Source organism: Ciconia boyciana, chromosome 6 (genome assembly GCF_034638445.1).
Source record: "Ciconia boyciana chromosome 6, ASM3463844v1, whole genome shotgun sequence".
Classification (NCBI taxonomy): Eukaryota; Metazoa; Chordata; class Aves; order Ciconiiformes; family Ciconiidae; genus Ciconia; species Ciconia boyciana.
In genome coordinates, this window is record NC_132939.1 from 67169807 (window position 1) to 67192474 (window position 22668).

Sequence of the window (22668 nt, forward strand, 5' to 3'; positions counted from 1 at the left end):
ATATCCTTATTTCCCTTTCCTGCGTTCACGCCAACATTTTTTTTTTCCCTACTTACAAAAAAAGGCAGACAATTCATTTTAGCTCATTTTCAAAAATGAAGCTTATGTACTCACAGGGACTGCATACAAAAAGGGACGAATACACAGATGCAAACAAAACACTGAATTACCATTATGGAAATTAATTTTAAGAGTCACAAAGCATATTATTCCTGGAAATTGCTTTTATTTAGCAATTATGTTAACACCGCAAGAAGGCAGTTGGCATTGAAAACAAACAGTTCAATTTAAAAATCAGGGAAGTGAATTAACTGAAATTTCAGGGCACTCACACCTGAATACACTCCACTACCTTGAATACTTAAGAATCCTCAGTCAAAGGCTTAGGTTTTTGTTTGTTGAGGAGTAGAAGAAAGAGGACGAAAGAGTAAGAGAAACTGTTTATTTTGGAAGTTTTTTATATGTTTTTGCAAATCAAAGTTAAACCCTGACAACCAACCAGCAGCGAAAAAAACCGAAGGAGTCAGTGACAATACCGAGATAATATTTTAATTTTTTTAAGTTTTTTTTTCCTGCAAAATGGCTTGTACTTCCACAGGTACAACAGCAAAGAAATTATTTCAGTCCATTTCACATGGTGTATAAAAGACCAATTTTACAAATATACCCAGAAGTTTTAACAGCTGCTACCACTGTTTAAACATCGCTTCTCCATTGTACAGGGCTCGCTGTGTGAACAAGACTCTTCCTGCGGCCGTGCCACAAGAAGGAGCCTTCCAGGGGCTCTCCATCACGTATTTGATCCAAGAGGAAAGCGATACCCATCCCTAATCACCATGACACAAACAGAAGGGACTTCCAGGTGACTCGAAGACTGCCTTGCCCACCAGGAAAGTATGAACACGCCCCGTTAAAAGGAAATCTTGACAGCCACCAGTTTCGTCTGTAGTTTGGTTGTCCAAGCAATTCATATTTGTGTTCCGCTGCCAATACATGGAAACTCTGATCAACACAGAAAGTAAAGCTCTATCTTTACTACCTGCCGAGGCTGACTCTACTGTTCTTTCAAGACCAAAGCGTCTGCTGCAGTCGATGGGACTTGGTTTGCACAGGGGCTGCAGAACTACTGCGACTTCATCCTAGAAACTACCCCCTCTCCACCCCCACCCCCCAAAAAACAGCCTTACCACCTAAGTTTTTCCTTTTAATTCACAACACCAAGTGTGAAGCCTTGTGAAGAGTGCTTATAAAAATCAGAATAATGAGAAAATCTGTAAAAGGCATTTGCAACTCCAATTTATATTTTCCTTGAAGAGATAAGCCTGAAGGTATCTTTTTAATTCTCTTCCTTGTTTGTTTTCTTTCCAAGCTATATTTACTTGTTTACCTGCAACTACATGGATAAATAGGAAATGAGAGGAGCCAAGAACTCACAAGAGGCTGAAAACTGAGCAGACAAGGAGGAGGAGGAATCCTTGGCCAGAATACCGCAGAAGAGCTGGGCTGTCCACACCTATTTGGCTCAAGCGCCTAACAGACTTCTGTTCCTACCTGTTCCGATCAACAGCTCTACCTGTCGATTCCACTTCGCGTCCAATGCATGTTAACAACAGTCTCAGGGAAAACAAGACCTAACCACCCGTGACAGAGCGTTCCTTTACGGAGAACAGACAAGCGCAGCTCGTTTCAAAAGCGTATTTGCAGCTCAACTTTAAGCAAGAATAGGAGTCAAGCCAGGTCAGTTTTCCCACCACACTAAAAATGCATTTAAATGCCTCTATCAGTCCTCATGATGGCCAGATCACTACCAACAGTTCTCTGACCCCAGAAAAGTGTCAAGACTACGAGCTGGATGAACAGAAACATGACGGTCTTGGAGAAGCTTCCTTCCGCTTCCAGAAGAATGAAAAAATGGTGAGGAAAGCAATCAGCTACTGCAAGAGCACTAAACGGAGTGATACCACAGTTCAAACCCACAGTTTCTTTTGCATGGTGTGTGGAATTAAAAAATAAGTTAAGTTCTTTTCAGAGACTATTGCAGTTTCTCACCATGATACACTCAGCACCTCTGCTCCCCAGTCAGGCTCTGAAGCACAACCCTCAAATTCCAGGAACTGCCACTAAAACACCGAAGTGTTTTGTTGGGAAGATCACAGCCCTTCCATTTCATCCCGGAGCTTCCTAACAAACTGAGGAGAATCCTTTTTAGAGCGTGAACCAGGTCTGAAAGCGGGAACAGCTACAGTCACATTTCTGATCAGTTCCTGGCATGCCTTTGCTTCAAGGTGGGCCTGTCCCTACTGGAACCAACGGCTTTCGTCTCTTCTGAGCCCTGTTCCCACCACCACAAAGAAAAAAATTCCTTAATTACTGTGCCAGTACAGTACTATTGCTGTACCCTGAGGCACAAAGTGACCACACTTGAAAAAGATTCGTGATTAATGCAGTATCAGGCTAACTCTTTCGTACAACTTGGACCACGATTCAAAATAACACTCAGTCATCTATTTAAGACTTCAGCACTCTATCAAGAAGCTGCCAGGAAAAAGGAAAGTGTTACAGCTCCAGTGTGCATGGGTATGACAGACTTTTTTTTTTTTTAAGATCAGACTAGAAAAATACTTTTAGCTGTAATTTATGCAGCCAAAGCTGGTTTTGGAGCACTCAAATAGAATCAACAGTAACAGGTGAAAAAAATCCTTACAGAATACATTGCCAGCATTTGAAATGGTATGCAAGAAATATCATAACGCTGAAATCATGAAATAAACTTTCAAAACAAAGTTTGAGGGTGGTTCTCAAGTTTGCTCACTCCAAATAGTACCGGTCTTATTTATCCAGGAACAGCTTTCTCCTATTGAGTTACCAGACCAGTGAAGGTGTGCGTTTACTGAGACGAGGGAAGGAGAGAAGGGCTAGGCAGCCAAACAGTCCATCATTTGATCAGAGCAGCGTATGTGGCAGTAGTGTTTGAGAAAAACAATGCTACAAACTCTTCTGCCTTCCCAGTAAATCCAGCCCTGCGGGACTCGCCCTAGATTTGAATACTGGTTAATGGCAAAGTACCTGGATTCATGCAAAGGAACCGTGGAAGTTTGTTTCCAGATAAGAGGAGAGTTTTCCTTCCTGCAGTATTTGTGTTATACAGAATTGCTGACAGTGAAAGAAACAAAAATGTTGCTCAAAACACAGTCTTTTCAAACAGACACTTCCCTCGGATACAAACCATTAGCCAGTCTTCCACTTCATGCAAGCCAAACACACCGCAACCAGACGGTGTGCTAGTGTTTCCAGTGAGGACTCCTCTAACGCTGTACATCCACTTTGCGCAGGGTGTAGCTATACAAAGCTCTGAAGCAGCAATTAAACTGCAACAGCAAAGGAAGAAAGTAAAGAAGCTCGATAACGGAGATGCCTGGGAACCTGCACATTTACAATCCGTTTACGCTCACAGGGAGACTACGCATGCAAGTCCTGTTCAGCTCAGCTCAGCAAAACAGCTGCCACCCCAGACCTGTGAAGCTGTCGTACGCGGAGCTCGAGACCTCTGGCCACCAGCTTTAACACACAGCTCGTGGCCTTAACTCAACAAGGAACATTTCCTGAAAGTATGTTTTCATAGCATCTCTTGTGAGAAACGAAGTTAAGTATTTCACAGAGTCCAATAAGAACGAGGTGGAGGTGAGACTGCCTCTCACGGATGAGGTATATGCTAAATAGAAATAATGCTGCAGTATGCATATGGGACCTGAGGAACTTGTACTGAATATAAACAAGGAAGAGGCACCTTCACGTTTATGACAGAAACCAGGACAAGGAATTGAAGGCCAAAGGCGTTTCTTCCCAATCTGGTTGGGCTGCCACTCTTGATGAAGATTAGCCACAAGGTTGTCTTGTGGGAGTAAGGACTCGGAATACGGAATCACAAGAGGATCTCATTGAAAAGGCACTAGGAAGAAGCATATAGTTTTAGGTTAACAAGAGTCATCCTATTTCCAATCACTGAGTGGGACAAAAACTGTACAGTTTGGGATTTTTAAAGAAAATGCTGCAGAAGTTTTTTTTTTAAACAGCAAAAGCATAAACAGAAAAGTAAAGCTATTTTCAAATTATTAAAATGCTGAACATTTATACAGCAAAATTATATTAAAAACAGCAGCAGACAAAGTACGTCCCACCACCATTGGCAAGGGACATGTAAAATGTTTATAAGGTTAACTATAAAACAATTTTACAACCAAAATATGAACAGGCCAATTCAAGTATATATATACAGAATATATTAAAATCATATAAATTATATATTTATACAAAGGGCACAAATATAGCAAAAAGCTATAGTTGATTAAACAGAACTGAGCTTGAATGATCAATTTCATCTAGAGATGTTCTAATTTTCTCCCAATTTTTTTTTTTTTTTTTAAACCTGGATAGATTGATACCTCAGATACCAAGAGTACAGAAAGCAAAAGGAAAAAAAAAATCACAAATCAAAGAGTTATCATTCTGTATGAAATGAAACTAACAGTGGGCGGGGTACATCTCATATGAAATTCTGATTTAATTATTTCCATAGTAAACATTTATCAGCTCTCTCAAAAAGTCAGGAATTTCAAGTGATCCACTTCAGATGTACCACCCTGGTGCATATATTTGATTACATTTGAATGTTGTTTGATTTGCAAACATTTGAAAAAAAAAATGGATACAAACACATCTCAATCTGCAAAAAAAGGTGACAGATGGCAGCAAGTTGAAAACTGAACAAAAATACTCAGCTGAACTAGAAACGATGCTCTCCTTACAGCATTTTGGCTAGTAAGTGAGCTTAAAAAAATAACTTATTTTTAATTGCTTTTTTTATTTCAAAACATAACAGCATATAACCACAATCCGTTGAAGCACTGGAGAATCTAAAGAGTCCCATCTGTGGGCTTATATTTAAACACGAACCAAGTGCTCTCCTGAATTCAGGTCTATGTAAATAAGTTCTGCATAAGTTGTACCTAAACCTTCTGTCTTGCTGCGGCACTACCCCTTCATTAATGCAGTTTTTAAAGGCTCGCTACATCTCAATTAACCCAATGGTCCTGGGCATGCAAGGAGCAGTTAGGGCAAGCTAAGTTAAGCAGAAATAAAAAGGCCAGACTACACATATACAGAATACTGGCTTAAAAACCAGAACTAAGTATGTAAAAAAAGTAAAGCAGTTTCACCAGATGGGAGGGGGGGGAAGAAAAAAAAAAAGTCAGCCATATACCATACATAATGAACAGTGGATATCTATTACACTGAAAGGAAATCAATGCAAACAGGATTTCCTCAGTTTCAAGTAATCCTTGATGCCTTTTTGGCCAGCTGTGTTCTACCGTAATAGATATTTTAATAGCTTTTATACTCTACAATTTAGGCAGCTAATTTTTCTCTTACATATCCAATTATCTCTAGTGAACATTCACCTATGGTTGTCCACACATTCTGTATTAGCTCCTTGAGACACTATTCAAGTTAAATTATATTGCAAATTAAAGAGTTACATTCTGTATGTTCCTTCTAGATTTGAAAAATAGGTTTTAAAGGCTTGTCAAAGTTTAGAAGAAAAAACCTTTCCATTAAAAAATCTTAGCTTAAAAAAATCATTAAGACACCTTTTTCTGATCCAGGGTACTAATAAAAAGATTAGAAATATACTACAATTTGACCAAGAAGACTTCATGAATATGCTGCTTTTGAGCATGCAACACCACTGATATCTGTCAAGTTCCAGGTATCAATGTATCCCAATTCCACCACAGTCCCTCACGATTTCCTTGACAGTTCCCCATCCCCACCCTACCACCCTATTAATAACATTACAAAAAAAGGTAAAATCTAGAGTTAGTGGCAAAATCTTCACAGTAAATTGTTAAAGAAAATGTTATTGTGGTCATTGCAAAGTGATATCAGTCAATTGGACCCTGAAAAATTAGCTTGATGCAGTTGTGTTCCCCAGACAGTTGTGTTGCACAAAAAGGGCAGGCAGCATGAAATGCATGAGTACCATGAGGCAGTGGGATTTGAGACCAGTATTTTGCAGACTTCTCAGAGCACACATGTCCACAAGGGGTGAAAGCATGAGTTGGAGGACCAGCATCCACATAAAAGCCTGCTTCACAACCAAGCCAAAGAGGCACATAGGGGCCAATGGTTCTGCACATAGGACATTCCCGCTCATTGGCTTCGGTGTCACTGCGATGTCCCCAGTTGTGATAGCCATGAACATGACCGCAGCTGAGGTATGCCCAAGGCTGCTTCTCTTCTACCACATCTTTACGGTTGATGCTGGGAAATGCTAAAGTGTTTAACCCAACAGGACACTGTGGTCTGGCAGCGTTTATCTCCTGTCGCAGAGCTTCAATGTGTTTCTGAGTTGGAGTGTGAAACAGTCCATCTGCCGTTCTCCACAGAAGGGTGGCTCCGCACAGGTCAATGAGAGAGCCATCTTGTAGGACGTTGGTCTCATTTTCTACCTAGTGGTAGAACACAAGGATAAGTAGTTAAGCCTGAGAGCTTTCACAGACAACTGAGTTAGTTCTGTAAACGTGTCGTCTTTTTCACCAAATCGTTACCCTCCCTAACATGCTACCTAATTTTGTCTTATTTCCTTGTGGCCCCCCGTTTGTCCAAATCCATCTCTTATCTCTTATCCTATATTTAAAGATTATAATGAGCATGGGTCTCTTATTCTGTGCTTGTACAGGAGGTCCTAGATTTGCAACTGTTACATGCTATAGCAATACTAATTACTACACCCAGTTTTCCTTCCTGTAATTCTTTGGGAGAGGTATTGCATTAGTAATCACTAACTTCTTCACAAATACCCCCTACCTCTGAGCATGCTACTTTTTCTCTCTAACGTTAATTCTCTGTATGCCTTTGTCATGTTTAAGGTAAGTCACGATAGGCTGAAGAAACTTGCCATTCCCTACGGGCTGTATTAGCAGATTGCTCTCCTGGAATTCTTTGCCCACGTAGACTGGCAGAGGCTGCTCATGTAGCAAATGGTCTTTTTTGGACTAAAAACTGCTACCCAGGACAGACCAGCTGTCCTGCTACTCAGGTATCTTTTTTTTTTTGGCTTGTGGTGAGTGTAAAGCGTTTTGCAGAAGCATGAACTCCCACAGCATACCTCATCAGCTGTGAAAAACTCTTCCACAGATAACATTAGGGATAAATGACAAATGCAATACTAGCTACATGCGCAGGTACTTGCATACATTATTATTACAGCAGAGTGAATTACCCATTGAATTTCTCAAGTGACAAGTTCTGCAACTGAAGCCACACAGGCTCAACTTCTGAACAATTAACCACCCCAACTAGTTAGGCCCTTTATTTAATGAGGTATTCCATGCAAACACAGCTCCAATGTGCATTGCCTAAAGGCTTCTCTCGTCTGACTAAAAGCAGATACTTAAAACATTTTCAAGGGAATATGCCAAACACACATTGTACTTTGCGGAAATATTCTTTGATTTATTTTAATATCACAAACATATAAGCAACTTGTGCTATTGCTACCAGTTCAGTAATGATGAATATATATTAAAAAGGTTCTTTATGAAATTAAAGAGGAAAAAAAGACCTACTGCCTGGCTTTGTACATAGAAAATGCGTAGAAAATACCACTACGGCAAAACAAATACCCTGGACATTAAGTAGGTCACATGAAATCATCATGTCTGCCTAAGAATACTATGAATGACAACCAATTTGGCATTTACATTTTAATCCAGGTTAAATTCACAGATTAACTGTGGATCACCCTTGCACAAAACACCTAGATGGTACAATACAGACTACAGATAAAAGGTCACCAGTGTAAAGTACTTCCAGCAGAAAAATTCAGTGGTTCAAGTAGAGATGAGAGAAGCCTTGATTTGATGCACTTTTCAGATAATTCCTTCACAAACAGCACAGCAAAAGCTCTCTCGTATGCAATGTGTTCACTTCATTATACAGTGTGCATTTGGTTTTATGAACCCAATCAAAGAATACTGATCACATCAATACCATGTGCCTGTAATTTTATTTAAATGAGAATTCGAGTCATTTTGGATGCAGATAAGGGGATTTATTTGTTTTAGTATTGCCTTTCTTTAGCAGCACTAAAAAGGTGTTTTGCTAACCACGTACAAAGGGCGCAATTGCAACATCATCTGTCCCAGTCCCCGAGGCGATGTTTGCCTGCCACCATTAAAGTGACAAAGCAATTCATGTACTGCAGGCTGTCTACTGAAAGCAGAACAAAATACTCAAACTCCATTTTCCTAACCCCTTTAAGCAGTCAGTATTCTGCAAAGCCAATGGCAAAGTCGGAAAGTCAGTTCAGTGCAAGTATGTGGGACACCTCTGTAACACCATGAATCTAATGGGGAACTCAAGGTAGCAGCAGCAAAGCAACTTTGGCATGAAGAAGAGAAGGATACCCCCCCCCCCCGCCATGCACCCTTGCTCAGTCTTTAAACTAGCAGCTGGGTGATAAAGTTACAAAAGAGAAAGGGCATCTTCAATTGCAGTGAAGATGCCCCTTGAACATCCTCTCACTTCCTGAATCCTAACAAAGAGCAGGAGGAGTGAACCATGATGGCTTTCCAGGGCTGTAGGCAGCACAGCATCCTAACCTTCCCAGAGACAAAGAGGACTTCTGGGAAAGCTCATCTGCCCGAGCAGGAATTCGGCTGTCTGTGTACTTCGCTGGGCTACTTCTGTGTGGTGGTGGCTGACTTTTTTCTTTTTTTCCTTTGAGGGCAGGGGGAAGAAGGAAGAGTGATGATAGCATTCTCCACCCTCGGCTCCACAAACCTTGGGAAGGGCAAAGAACAAGAGAGCTATGGGAATTCCCTTCCATCTTCTATGGAGAAGTGGACACATTCTTTCATGGGAACCTCTCTCCTGGTTATGTATGCCACAGGTTTCTGGCAGCTGAAATCTCTAACTTTTGGTAAAGGCAAAGCCCATCCTGCTTCACTGGATAAAACAGGAATATACTTAGCAGGGCTTCTCTTCTCTTCCCTAGTGGCACGTAAATCAAACAGAAGTTGCGTTATCCAAAATTGTTTAGCATGCAAGTGGTCTCTTCCTTTTAAGACAGTACTGCAAAAGACGGCTCCCCATGCAGTAACTTCCAGATGTCCCCATGTCCCAGGAGAACATTTCAGAGATGGAGCTTCAAGAGCAAAGTTTATTTAGCTTTTACACTATGCTATTTCAGTTGGAAAAAAGTGACATTAGCAGAAAACTTTAAAGTGTTCTCCTGCATAAGCAGAAGCAGGATAACAGTGCAGAATCTACTGTAACACACATCTACTTAGATGATTTCAGTGCCCACTACCCAGGGATAACACTACTACTCTGCAGTCACCCTATGACCGCCTCCATTCAATGCCAGGAAGACAAGTATCCCTTGTTTTGTTTTCATTACCAGCTACTTTCAACTTACCAGTTTCCCCCTTTGTTGAGCAGATCTGGTTTCCCGGAGAGTGTACACATCACCACAGACTGATATTTCCCGCCAAACTCCAGGCTTAGACTCCTCAGTGAACCCTCCTTTTGGATGCATGACCAGCACCCCATTAGTTGTCAATCCATCCATGTGGCCATCAGGATTTTTCCACTTTGCTGCTTTTTCCTGCATGTGACAACCACCCCAGGAAAGAAAGAGTTTGTCTAAAAGTTTATGGACTAAAGTTTTACTAGCACTGTCTAAAACACAACATTTCCTCGCCAGCTGGCAGTGCTTAGGTACAGATTTACAAAAAAAGCATTTTTAGGAATACCTTGTGCCAGGGTGTTAACATCTTTTGCTTATGCATCTTCAATTACTATTCTATCTTAAATATTCTTATTTTTAACTCAGTTGAGTGCCTCTGACTGCAGGTCAGGTAAGAGTTAAGGCCTCAAAGGTCAGTAGCATACTCCTAACTACCATAATGGAATACCATTGCAATGGGCAGATCCTTTTCCATAACGCAACTGATACGCGCCTTGGTCTTCAGCGCTCAGAACTGCAACAGCAGCTTATTCACAATGACAATCAAGAATATATCAAGCAGACCTAAAGAAAACCCACTAACAGTTACTAAAGTAGAGTTTCATTGTTAAAGACAATTATGACCATGAGTCCATGCTGGTAATAAATCTGGCACATAAAACTGCAGTTTCTACTTAACACTGCAGCTGGTACACTGGTGTAATAAAAGTCTAATGACAGTATAAGTTATCAACTAGTACAAGGGAATTTGGGGGCTTGAAAATAACAGAGAATAAAAAACAGAGCTTGCTCGTACATAACATAGTTATTAGTAGTACTTACACCAAGAAATATATTTTTAGAAGAGTCAAATCCAGCTGCAAAAATCCTTGCTGTATATGGTGGGCTCCTGTCACAAACAATCCTGCATGCAAAACGGGATATGGTGCTTTGCGTAATCTGGGTTTCATCATTATTTTGACTTCCAGAAATAGTATCTGTCACTACAAAGTCTATGGGGCTTTCTGTTGACCTCCCAACCTGCAAAAAAAAATTTAAGATAATGGTATAATTAGAAAAAGCCATAGAAATGTCAAGCATTAAGGACACAATTTTGCCAAGTTAACGTGGATGACATCAGTGAACTACTGTCTACTGAATTTATGGATGGCAAGATCCAACCAGAGACTAATCTGTATTTTCACATTTGTCCTAGGCACAAATCTGTGCTGGTTTTGGCTGGGGTAGAGTTAATTTTCTTCATAGTAGCTAGTATGGGGCTATGTTTTGGATTTTTGCTGGAAACAGTGTTGGTAACACAAGGATGTTTTTGCTGTTGCTGAGCAGTGCTTACACAGAGTCAAGGCCTTTTCTGCTTCTCACCCCACCCCACAAGCAAGTGGGCTGGAGGTGCACGAGAAGCTGGGAGGGGACACAGCCAGGACAGCTGACCCCAGCTGACCAAAGGGCTATTCCATACCATACGGCGTCATGCTCAGCATATAAAGCTGGGGAAGAAGAAGGGGGGGGGACATTCGGAGTGATGGCGTTTGTCTTCCCAAGTCACCGTTAGGCGTGACGGAGCCCTGCTTTCCTGGAGATGGCTGAACACCTGCCTGCCTATGGGAAGGAGTGAAGGAATTCCTTGTTTTGCTTTGCTTGCGTGCACGGCTTTTGCTTTCCCTATTAAACTGTCTTTATCTCAACCCACGAGTTTTCTCACTTTTACCCTTGGGATTCTCTCCCCCATCCCACCAGGGGGGAGTGAGCGAGCGGCTGGGGGGGCTGAGCTGCCAGCTGGGGTTAAACCACATCATCATCACTGACATGGCAAGACAAATTTTCACTTACTACAGCTCATGTACATGCTTGCCCAACACAGCTGCAATGAATTGTTTGATAGAGTATTGTCAACAGCATGGAAGTATTATCACCTTGGTATTTCATAATCCAACCACAGCAAATTACTTACCACTATATTCTGTCAATTAAGAAAATACTAGCTTGAAATGACAAGTTTTACTCACACTTCTAGTTCCAAGTTAATTTGCCATGAAAATAAAGGACTTTTTTTAGACCCAGAGCTTGGTTATTTTGATACATCATAACAAAAAGCTACCCACCGTCATGTTTTCAGAATTGGTAGTTCCAGAATAGAAGAGTTTTCAGGTAAAACCCACAATATGATTAAATTTATTCCTAATCATGCATGTGCATGACTAAAGAAATGGAAAAACTTTCTTCAGCAGAAATAAAACACAGCTGATCAGTAGACAAGATTATTTTTCTATCTTGACATCTATAAATTTTAATTCTAAAACAAAACATCTAGGCATCTGGAACAGAAAACTTCATTACAAAATGGACAGAGGGATCTAACCGCCAACCAAACATACAGTGAGACTTTATCAATACTTCTACAGGCAAATTAGTGTTACACCAACTGTGAGCATAACTGGGAAAGTGGTGCTGAGGAACAAGGAGTGGAACAGAATATTAATATCTATAGACACCTTGTGATCAAACAGAAGAAAATTAAGAATATTCTTCACATGAAACTACCTTCAATATGAGGAATCGACATTTATATAAAATAACCTCCTCACTACACATGATCTCATTGGCCCCCAAGAAGTTACAATCTGCTTAGCTTCTTGCTCTTCAAAGCCAGCTATGGGAAGACACATATGGTTCCATCATTAACAAACATCTCTGCAAACTAAATTAGCTGTAAAGAAACATTATTGAAGAGTCAAGGAAAGTGGTATTATTACCACTTAACCCTCATCACAACTGAAGCGATAGCAACAGCACAGGGATCTCTCCTGTACTTCTCTTCTGCTTTCAGTTCTACTTTGCAGTGTTAAACTTGAACATGTCGAAATCCATGTCTTAAGTGACACATCCAGTTACGTTGTCCATATCATGGGTCTCAACCCAAGTATAAAACATGATGAGCTTACCGCAGAAGCACAAAGGAAATACTAAGAAAGGCCTAAAAGTCTGCACTTCGATTTTTCACAGAAAGTAAAGCGACTACTAGAATACCCAAGACAGTTTAGAAACTGTTTAATATGGGACATTTCTGATTTATATAACTTGACACGTTGAAGCTAAAACTTAAAGTTATATTCTTTTTCCTTTTACAGTATTATTTCTAACAGGCTTGTTTCCCATCCAATGCAATTCCCGCTAAGACTCAGCACCAACCAGCAGCAGGAAGCTTATTCATAACTTTTGACTATTCTCTATCTGTATGTGAAGTCTCTTAAAGGATAATCAATAACAAACATGAAAAAAATCTGTTCACAACAAGTTTCTGCCTGTTGCAGTCTCTTGGATCACTCTCTCAAAGCTTTTAGATGCAATTAGAGAAAAACCTGCCTTATTTTCCCTTAAAGGATGACAACACACACAAGTGTTTGCTCCCAGTCTTCCTCATCATACCAATCAGTCAACATGAAATCCAGGTATGTTTGGATATAAGCATTAAAATCTACGTACAAAGCTTTTATGTGTTTTTTTAAAATCTCTGAAATTACATGTAATATTTTAAGCAATAAAGTAATTATTTCTATATCTCATTTGTGTCACAAGTATGTCTATACAATGTCAAATATTTTAAGTATTTGCTTTTCTTTCAGGGTTTTTTTTTTCCCTCCTCTTGAGAAAGCCTTCTAGAGGATCAATCCCATGTAGTGTGCTACATTTCAACACTAGAAATTATTTTAAGAAGTTCCCTTCAAAACACAGTACTTTCCCCATGCTCCATATCAATTCAAAATTATGTGCTTGAGATCATCAGAAAAGAAAGCCCCTTGGGAACAAATAAAAAACTTGATGCTACCAACATTTACCCACCAAAAATTTTAAGTTATCTGATGTTGCAGTCAGACTACAGTCACTACAGACCTAGTTCCATTATTCAAAGCTACTCTTTACAGGACTTTATTACTCTTTTTTCTTCCGTTTTCCTCTATAGCACAGAAGACTATTCTTTTTAGTAATTTTAGGCTGTATTTTGTGCCTCTTGTTAACTGTGTCATTCTATATTATTTCACTAAGTTACTTCCAATAACAAAGTATAAATCTTCCAACTGATGCATAAGACAGCTTCTGTTGTCTACACCACAGGTTATTGTTAAAAGCTGTGTTAAAAGCCAGGCAGTCAATCAATTTGCTAGTCTCTACTGTCAATCAAAGAAGTGCTATTAAAAACGCTCACTCCTGAGACAACACAAAACCAGACAACATGCCAGCAGATCATTTAACAGCTGTAGATTCTTGGACTTCAACAGAATTTCACTCTGATGACAGGGAGAATTGGACCACGCATCTTCTGAAGGCCTGTTCTTCAGAAAAAAAAAATAAATTCTTCATATTGACTGTACCTGGTTTTTGTATAAACTTGTAGTTATTTAGGGTACTGACTAAACTTTTGGTTCCTTGTAGTGCTACGAACAGGTATAATCAACCCATTCTCGTCCAAACAAACTATGAAGGAACAGGTCCTACTCCAACTGATGCATCATCAACAGAATGCTTACTAAACTCTAAAGAAAATCTTTATTTTTAGCAGCATATAGATGCTGCAGCATATAGACTTGGGGAGATGCCAGATGGCATGTACATTAGTACATCCTGTTATTACATGAAGAAATCTGATCTATATGTCACCAGGACAAAGCTATATATTAGCATTTGTACATAAATTTCACTACAGAATTACATTAAGGAAAAAAAGAAAGTGCACACACAATACAGCAGAACAAGTATGGGGGGGAGGGAGATAAAAAAAGAAAAAAGCCTATTCCCAAAACCAAGTACAGGACATAAGAACAGAATCATATGAGATGTCCAGGACAACCTTCCACAGCAGCTGAACACCTGCAAGTTCCAAATCCCTGCAGCAGGAGGTTGTGAAGCCATTTTGTTAAAGTGATCCACAGCAGGAGATGTTTGTCAGGTAACTGAGCAGGATACAAGTAAGCAGGGAAGACAAGAACACCTATTTCTGCATTGTTTCCAGCTTTCAAGAAACAAGATCATTCCTGGTTAGCGCTTTAAGTAGTATTTTCAAACCCTCTTTTAAGAGTATGCTTATTTGTAAATAACTCTTCATGTTATCTTCAGAAAAGAGCTAGTAGAAGGACAGCAGGTAGGACTACTCCTGTGTGAAACTTCATCATGCATCCATTGAATATGCATATACCCTGCATGGTTAATAAATGTTGTGTGTCTGCATGGGGGGGTGGGTAGGGTACGTGCATGGTGATTTAAACCACGTATTAACTGCTAAGTTATATGCATGAAAAAATGGTCATTTTCATTTTATTATGGAAAGCGCCAAGAAAATTGGTATTTAGACAGCCTGAGCACTGCTCTTCAATGCTTTCTGAATTTCTTTACTGCCCCTTCTCCCCACATTTTCCATACGTGCCTCACTTCTGATAAGCGTCTACTCATGCTTCTGCTTGGTTATAAGCTTGGAAAGCATAAAACAGGAAGCTATTTTGGATTTGCAATCTTCAAAATTTTCCAGTTTGTTTCTGGAAAAAACGCAGAATACAAGTCACCGACACAACATTTCTCACTTTTCCCTTCAAAGAGAAGGACTGACAACAGACTCTCAAAGTGGAAGAAAGAAAAAGGTGGCAGCTTTTTTGTGAACTGTGAGTCTCCCTCATTTTCACAGGAAATCAGCTCTAACCCAATGGATTCAGTCCTCACAGGTTATAAATGGTACCCTGACCAAGAAAACAAAGACCTCTGCCATCCCTTTTCCCTATTTTAGGTCCCACTAACAACCACCATTCTAAGCATCTTGCATTCCTAACTATGGTTACCTTAGCACAGTCATGCAGTGCTACTATCCCATTTTACAGAGGGGAAGATTGAGATAAAAAAACAAAACCAAAACCTCAGTGATTTGCCCAAGATAATACATGTTATCAGCAGCCAAGGAGGGGTCTCAAGATAATCCTGTGGTCCAGGCATTATCCCTCCCTTTTCAGCTTCCACATCCTTACCAGTGTTCTACAAAAGCCAGGAAAGCACATTTGAAAAGAAACCAGCAAACTTCAAGGACTGTCTATTCAAACAATGCTTGATCAACAGTAAGGTTTTACTCTGTGGATCAATAAAGACAACGTGGAATTTGCCATCATGTACCACAGGGCAGCACAAAACAGCCCTCAAGTAACTCTTCTCTGACTGCCTACAATCAGATTACTGAGAATAATTAAAACCTAATGGCTTATCTAAATAATGGAAACCTCTTCAGCTGCTGTCTGGCATCACTTGAGCAGCAAAATATTGCCACAGTCTACCAGACTATTCTTTTTCCCATTCTCACGGCTATCAGACCCTCTAGGCCAATGCTTGCAGTGCGATTCTCAGAAGAGAGCTACAGAGAGTGGAAGCATGAACCAGGACACAGTGCTTGAGGTGAAGCTGAGATCAAGTCACAGCATGACAGTCTACACATCTCAAGACAGAAGAAACAGCCTGCACTGAAAAGAGGAATTTTAACAATACGGAAGCCTTAACCCTGACACATTAGCCGTTTGAGGGGGCACCAGAAGGATGGAGACACTCTACCAACACAAGATTCAGCTCAAAAAGTTTTATTGTTATTAAGATGGGATAGTTTGACCTGTTACAAGCCAAACCAGTCACATAACTACATATGTATGGCAGATAATTGCCTGAACCATAGGCAACCTCTCACAGGTAAATTAGTACATGGGCCAAAATTAGGGCTTTTGTGATATTTCACCAGGCACCCGAGAGCTGCTGGAAGGAGAAAGCATGATCTGTGCTTGTAAAGTGGCAGTAAGAGATGTGCACTCCAGTGCCAGCCGTGGAAGTGCAGAAGGTCTCCGGGTCAGGCACCGCAGCCCAAGCTGCCTCGGTGTACTACCCTCTGCAAACTCCTCCTCTATGAGCACCAACGGATCCTGAAGGGAAGCAGGGGAAGATATGTTGTTAGCTGGGCTACGCTATTGCTTAACCAGCCCATTCCTCACTGAGCCAAAACCCTGCTTTAGATCCAAAGCATCCTTAATTAGCTCCCTTAACCTACTGCCTTAGACAAGGGTCACTTGAACTGTGGTCTGTAGAGCACTGCTTTGCCTACGCTGCATCTCCTCACCTCGGGCTGCTAGATTTCGTTACAGTGACAGCTAAGCACCTCAACCTACCTAATTCTTTATCAATATCCCCCCCACCCCCCCAGTAAAAGCTGTAACCACCACTAGGATATTATGCAATCAAGAAAAGCGCTGTCTATACAATACGACCAGAAAAGCAGCTGTTCTGCAACTCTTCTTTATTCATTTTTGTAGTGTACACAAGTGGAAAAATTCCAGCTTTCAAAAATGGTTTTTCAAAATTTACATACAGAAAAAGTTTCACTGGAGCTACTCAAGGCACAAAAGCACCTTGCAGAGATAAACAAGTATCACACAGTAACCCAAAAGGATGGGTTACATTTTCCTTTGACTAGTTAACATAGAAAATCCTAGTTCAGTTCACTCTGGCTGTGTGATCCTTTTCTAACTACCTATTCATGAAGCACCACATGAACAAGACTGGTTTTTATCAATTCCTATTTAGGCCCAATTGTTCCAAAGTCACACTAGAAAAAATTTTATATAGAGCAAAGAACAGAAGCCACGTGAAGCAAAAACATTTTCGTCTTGAGAGCCATTTCCTCTTCTGTCAACAACACTCAACTGCTGACCCTTCTAAATATGAATGAGGAGGGATAACAATTCATGATAAGATGCTCTAATTACAGAGGTCACTGACAAGACAGACCCAATTAGTCTAGATCAGAAAAGGTTGCGCGTGTTTGTTTTCCTCTGAGCTTGAGGTTTAAGTTTGTACAAAATTTCTGCTCTCTTATTATGTATAAAAATAAGCATTGCACAAGAAAATAACTTAGGTTACCAGAATGTTAGATGATGCAGAAAAACACAAACGTATACATGGGAGAGTGAAAACATGTTGGATAGAAGGTAGCTTAGAGAAACTCAGCACAGTCCCCTACACCATTTGGTATATATGCACACCCTTCAGGAACAGTTTTCTTTATCATCCTATCACCAGTTTGTCTCCTTTAGTGCACAGCTCCCATATACCTCTCCCTACCTTTGCTTTTACCTTCCTCCTTCCCCATCCCATGACCTACTCCTATCTACTTCCTTTTCACTCCAGCTACTTAACTGGAGGGTTCTTCATGTGCTTTCATGTTATTCATAAGCTTGTGCTTATTCATGAATCCAAACACAGCACACATTTCTTTCTAGTACTATTTGTACAGTTGCTACACTGTCCTTGGAGAAAAAGCAGAGTACAGTGAAAGCAGAAAATATTAACAGATGCTGGCGCTGGTTTGAGAAGAGAAGACAACGCAAAATTTCAAATGCTCCCATATTAATGCAACTGGGTTCAACCATGAAAATTCCACAGATCACAGAGAATACCCAGAAGGATATAATGCAGAACTGTGGTTCCATATGTTGCTTTTAAAAACCAATGCATATATTGCATAGAGTCTTACCTGAAACATGTCTGTATCTTTATCATGAGTATACTCCACGACAACAGTCTGGTTTCTGGATAACGTGTAAGAGATACTGTGCTGACCTTTACAGCTGATTGCCTGTTGAATAAAAAAATATGTCTATTACACACAGCTTCCACATAAATATTATAATCAAATTCATTTCACTATATAAACACCTTTACTATGATCAGGAAAAGCAGTGTATCATAACATTTTATTACAAGGCTGGGTAAACACATACAATAGGATTTTTTGGTTTGGTTTTAATGGGAAACCCCAAGCTGCACTTGTTTGTTTCTAGTTTGAAAGTACCTAATACCTACCATTTTCATAGTTTAAGACTCCAAACACATGGTTTTCTCTCTGAAATTATACTAAGTTCCTAACCCTCAAAGGAACTTGTACCCCAGCAAAGACCTGGGATTTAGGGTTCTTTGGTTTGTTTTTCTAAAAGCAAATAAGCAATGCAATTGATTTCCAGTTAAAAGTGCCAGGATTTCAGAGGTAGGGATACCATTACAGTTGAGCAGATTTCTAGCTCTATCAAGTAGAGCCTAGCAGTTTTATATCGATTGTGACGAAGAGCGAGCACTTTCAACCTGTTTTTCCTCAATTAAAGAGTACTTCTTACTACCTGCCAAAGGAAACTGATTCTCTATAGAGATGAACATAGCATCAAAGACTAAATAGCATTTCAGTATTTAAAACAAGACTAGAAGAGGACAACTCCTGTTATTCTGCTGTATCTGACTAGGACCAAATTCTTTACTTGTTAAGACTTTCCAGGTTTACATCTCTAGGTTGTCCTTCTCAAGAAGGTTTTACTAGTCCGGCAACTACTTCACAGAGCAGAGACATCACCCCAACACAGGAGTAGTCCCAACTCAGAAAGAAACCGTGAGAAACAGTTTTCCTTGATAAACACAGAGCATAGTTGCCGTAGCAGAGAGCCGTAAGAAGGGGCAGGGCCCAGTGATCCTTTCAAAACCTCTGAGACCCCACACAAAATTTTTTGTGGCACTGATGATCGTTTCTCAAGCTGAAAGACTAACACTCACTTCAACTGATTAAGGGGTGTCCAAGTGTAATTGCACTAGCTGTACAATGTAAATGCACTAGTAAAAGCTTCAGGATGGAGGGAAACAAGCTGAGAAACTAAATCTATTGGCTAACAGGGAAAGATATATAAATGTAAGGTCCATATAACTGCACACAATTATGAAAGGTAATGACTGTTGCTGCTCAGAAAACACTTTGCAGACACTGAAGTATTGAATTAATAGGTTAATTAAAGCTTTCTCCAGTTTTCTGCTAAGGGGGGTAATTTTCTAGAAGAGGTTCCCTCACTAGCTCTGTTCCTTCGTGCTGCTCTTGACCTACAAAATTCACAGACAGGGATGATTAAACTAAGCAACTAAATATATTCTACTCATCTGTCATCTCTCACAAAAGTCTAAATGATCCCAAAGCTACAGATCAATTATTAAACAAATCATTAAAAGTCTTACTGAATGTTGGAGGTACTAAAAACACCTATGTGCATACTAAAAGCCTACTAAGGGTTAGCAAAAGTATTTGACACAGAATTATTGAAAAAAACATAACAGAAGAATTCTTTTTTGTAAGCCACGTGCATTTACAGCAACAGATTAGAGACTACTTTTACAACATGCCTCTTGCAGAAAGCTCTTAGCAGCTCCAGTGCCTGCTAAAGATTTAGGCTTAGGTGGTAATACCTGGAGGCAAAGGACTGGGCAAGATGACCTTTCCCAGTCCCTTCCAGCACTTTTTTTTCTGCAATGAAGCTTTTAGAAAAACTTCAAGCCATAAAGTCTAGTTTCCCTGATTTTGTTCCAACAGTTCTAACAACAGCTGAAACGTGAGGTAAACATATTTGGTAATCAGCAGTAGACGGATTCTAAATTTCCCAGTTTATAGTGTTTTGTAATAACCATTACGCAGGCACACAGTATGTTGCAAGAACAGACAGCATCAAGATGCAATTCAAATGAAGTCACTAACACTTTGTGACCTGCTAGGACACTGAACTGTAGGTCTGAAGCGTGTATCAAGAGCTTCTCCTCTATGCATGTTTGACACCTAACAAGGAGATCTCAAGCTCTGAGCAGGTCTCAGGTGTTCCTAGAATATAAATGAAAAAGTGATGAACAGGAGACCCTTACACCTTGCATTTTAAGCATAATATGGCAATAATCAATTTAAGTTCATATTATCAGATGATATCATTTCAAACATCAGAAGGTAATAGCTTTCACACAAAAAATTTTCATTCATTTCCACAAAACTGTGTTGCAGCTGCAGATACAATGGAGGACAGGCCCATCGGCAACTGTTAACGTGATGGTCCTGGCTTCAGCTCCAGCCAGCCTGTGCAGCACTGACCACTAGCAACTGGGTAAAAGTCCCCGACACGGATGTGTGCCCTAAGCTTATGCTCTTGTCAGACATGATACTGGATCAAACGGAAACTTTGGTGAGACCCAAAACTGAAAGTTTTAAGGTCCAATGGAAAAACCAAGGGGGGAAATGTAAGAACTCCCAGAATGACTTAGAAGGGTCATGTCCTACTCCTCCAGAACCTAGGGCTTAGATATGTTAATAATTCCCGTTAGGTTGACCAGGGTCAGTATCTCCTCTGAAATATTAGGGTAGGACATAATCTTTTTCTTTTCTGTGTGTGTGTTCCTTTCCCCTCCCAAGTTTTCCTTCTCATCTTATTTCCCCTCCTCTTTGTTTTCCACTATTTAAACCCAGTTATTTTCAGTGTGAAATGCTGCATCTCATTTCCTGGAATTGTGTAATCATTTTTTGAAAGAGCTAAGAACATTATGAGAAACGTTTCAACTTGTGTGCTTTCACAGTCTGCTCAGCACCAACAGTTGCTCCAATTCAAAGACATTTTACAGGCATTTTAATTGCTGATCTCAAAGCAATTGGCCACTTCCAAGTAAAAAAAAAAAGTAACAGTATTTCAGGAACTACACAAACCAGAAGAACTATCAACTATGACTATGACAAATGAAAGGTAAGTATCTTAATAAAACAATATTGTAAGCGGAATGCAGCCACAAGCAAAATCATGAAGGATTTTGACAGCTTGAGGAGCTACAGAACCCCACTACAAGTCCCAAAAACGTCTGGAGACTGATTGCCCCAACCCTCTTAAAATTGGTTTGTAGCAACCAAAACAGTGAGGTTGCCTTTTTACTGCTTTTAGCATTCAAATTCACAGAATTTTTTTCTACCAGTAGGATTTCCCCCCCCAAAAAACTTGATGCTGTCACATAATTGCACTGCTGTGGCAACCAAAGGTGTGAAAAAAGCCCTGACTCTCACAAGATGTACGGCAGCATCACAAGTTCTAGCAGACGACTTCAGAGTTTCAGGCTGGACACCACCACGTCCACCTTCCCAGGCACGAACTAAAACATGAAAGAACAAAAACCACTAAGCCTTACCTTCTCTATCTCTTCACCTCCACCCCAAGGCTGCCAAGGTCCACCAGAGCAATAGTGCATATTTTCAAAGCTTGTACTCAGAGCCCACCAAACTCTTCAGTGTGTGGGCCAACATCAGCTTAATTTGAGAGCAGCTCTCTCATATCTTTTAGGTTCTTAAAAGTTTAATGAAAATCAGCAATTGAGCACAGGAAAAACACCCCACTAAATTAGTTCCCAACAGAAACAAATAGTGGAAAAACCTCGCTAATGTACATAGCCTGAGCCTGCCAAACAAATCGGAAGCATGTGGCTCCAGACTGGCCATAGCATATGCCACCTCTTGTCCAGTAGGAATGCTGGTGGGGAGATACAGGCTAGATTAATTCAGCTGCCTACACAACAGTTTGTTTTATACAGTTAACTCTCTCAAGCTGCTGAATTCAAGTAAGTCCCTTTGGAGGAAAAAGACAGCAAAGTGGAGACTAACTGACAAAAACCCTGTGAAGGAAAAGAGGGAACAAACAGCAGCAGCAAGAGATTCTTCCAGAATCATTCCACTGCTAGTGACTCTACGTCCACAATGGGGCTGAGGGATTTTAAAAAGTCCAAATGCCAAATGAAAACAACAAGGGAAACCTGAGGTGCCATATTCCACTTGGCACGAAGGGACAGGTCTCCCCAGCATCTTTCCAAGCCAGAGCTCATGTTTGCACAGTAATCCATCCATCTCCGTAGGGCTTTCAAGTTGGACGACAGTGTGCAGCAGCTCCAACAAGTCTCACTATATGTTGAGCCAGTTTACCCTCACAGGAAGGCTCCTTTCCTCCCCATCGCTCAAAGTAAACGCCGCAGCTACCCCCACTGCGTGGCACTCCCGCTGCCTTGAGATTTGCATTCCAGTGATTTAGGGTCAGCACAACTGCCATATGTTATCAGAGACTGGCAAGAGCTGCATCTGAGAAGCCCCGCTATCTCACCCCCATGCGAACATGGCCTAAGCAATTAAAAAGAAAAAAAAAAAGAAGCTTTGCTAGTAGCTCTTCAAGTTTTCAGTTATATCCTTCCCACTGGTTGGAATTACACTTGGCCTTGGTTTTTCCCCTGCCTCTTTTACACACACTTTT

At 40.4% G+C, this 22668-nt stretch overlaps 1 protein-coding gene across 1 annotated transcript in view; it reads right to left on the minus strand.

Moving 5' to 3' along the window:
- Nucleotides 1–218: 218 nt before the first annotated feature.
- The window catches only part of PELI2 (pellino E3 ubiquitin protein ligase family member 2), an 80511-nt gene continuing 58061 nt past the window's right edge, over nt 219–22668 (minus strand). The window contains exons 3-6 of the mRNA XM_072864898.1: nt 18078–18179; nt 10355–10552; nt 9482–9670; nt 219–6509 (exon numbers count right to left, since the gene is read on the minus strand). Of these exons, the coding sequence (XP_072720999.1) occupies nt 5943–6509; nt 9482–9670; nt 10355–10552; nt 18078–18179 (1056 nt within the window). The 3' untranslated portion in view covers nt 219–5942. The remainder of the gene's footprint in view (nt 6510–9481; nt 9671–10354; nt 10553–18077; nt 18180–22668) is intronic.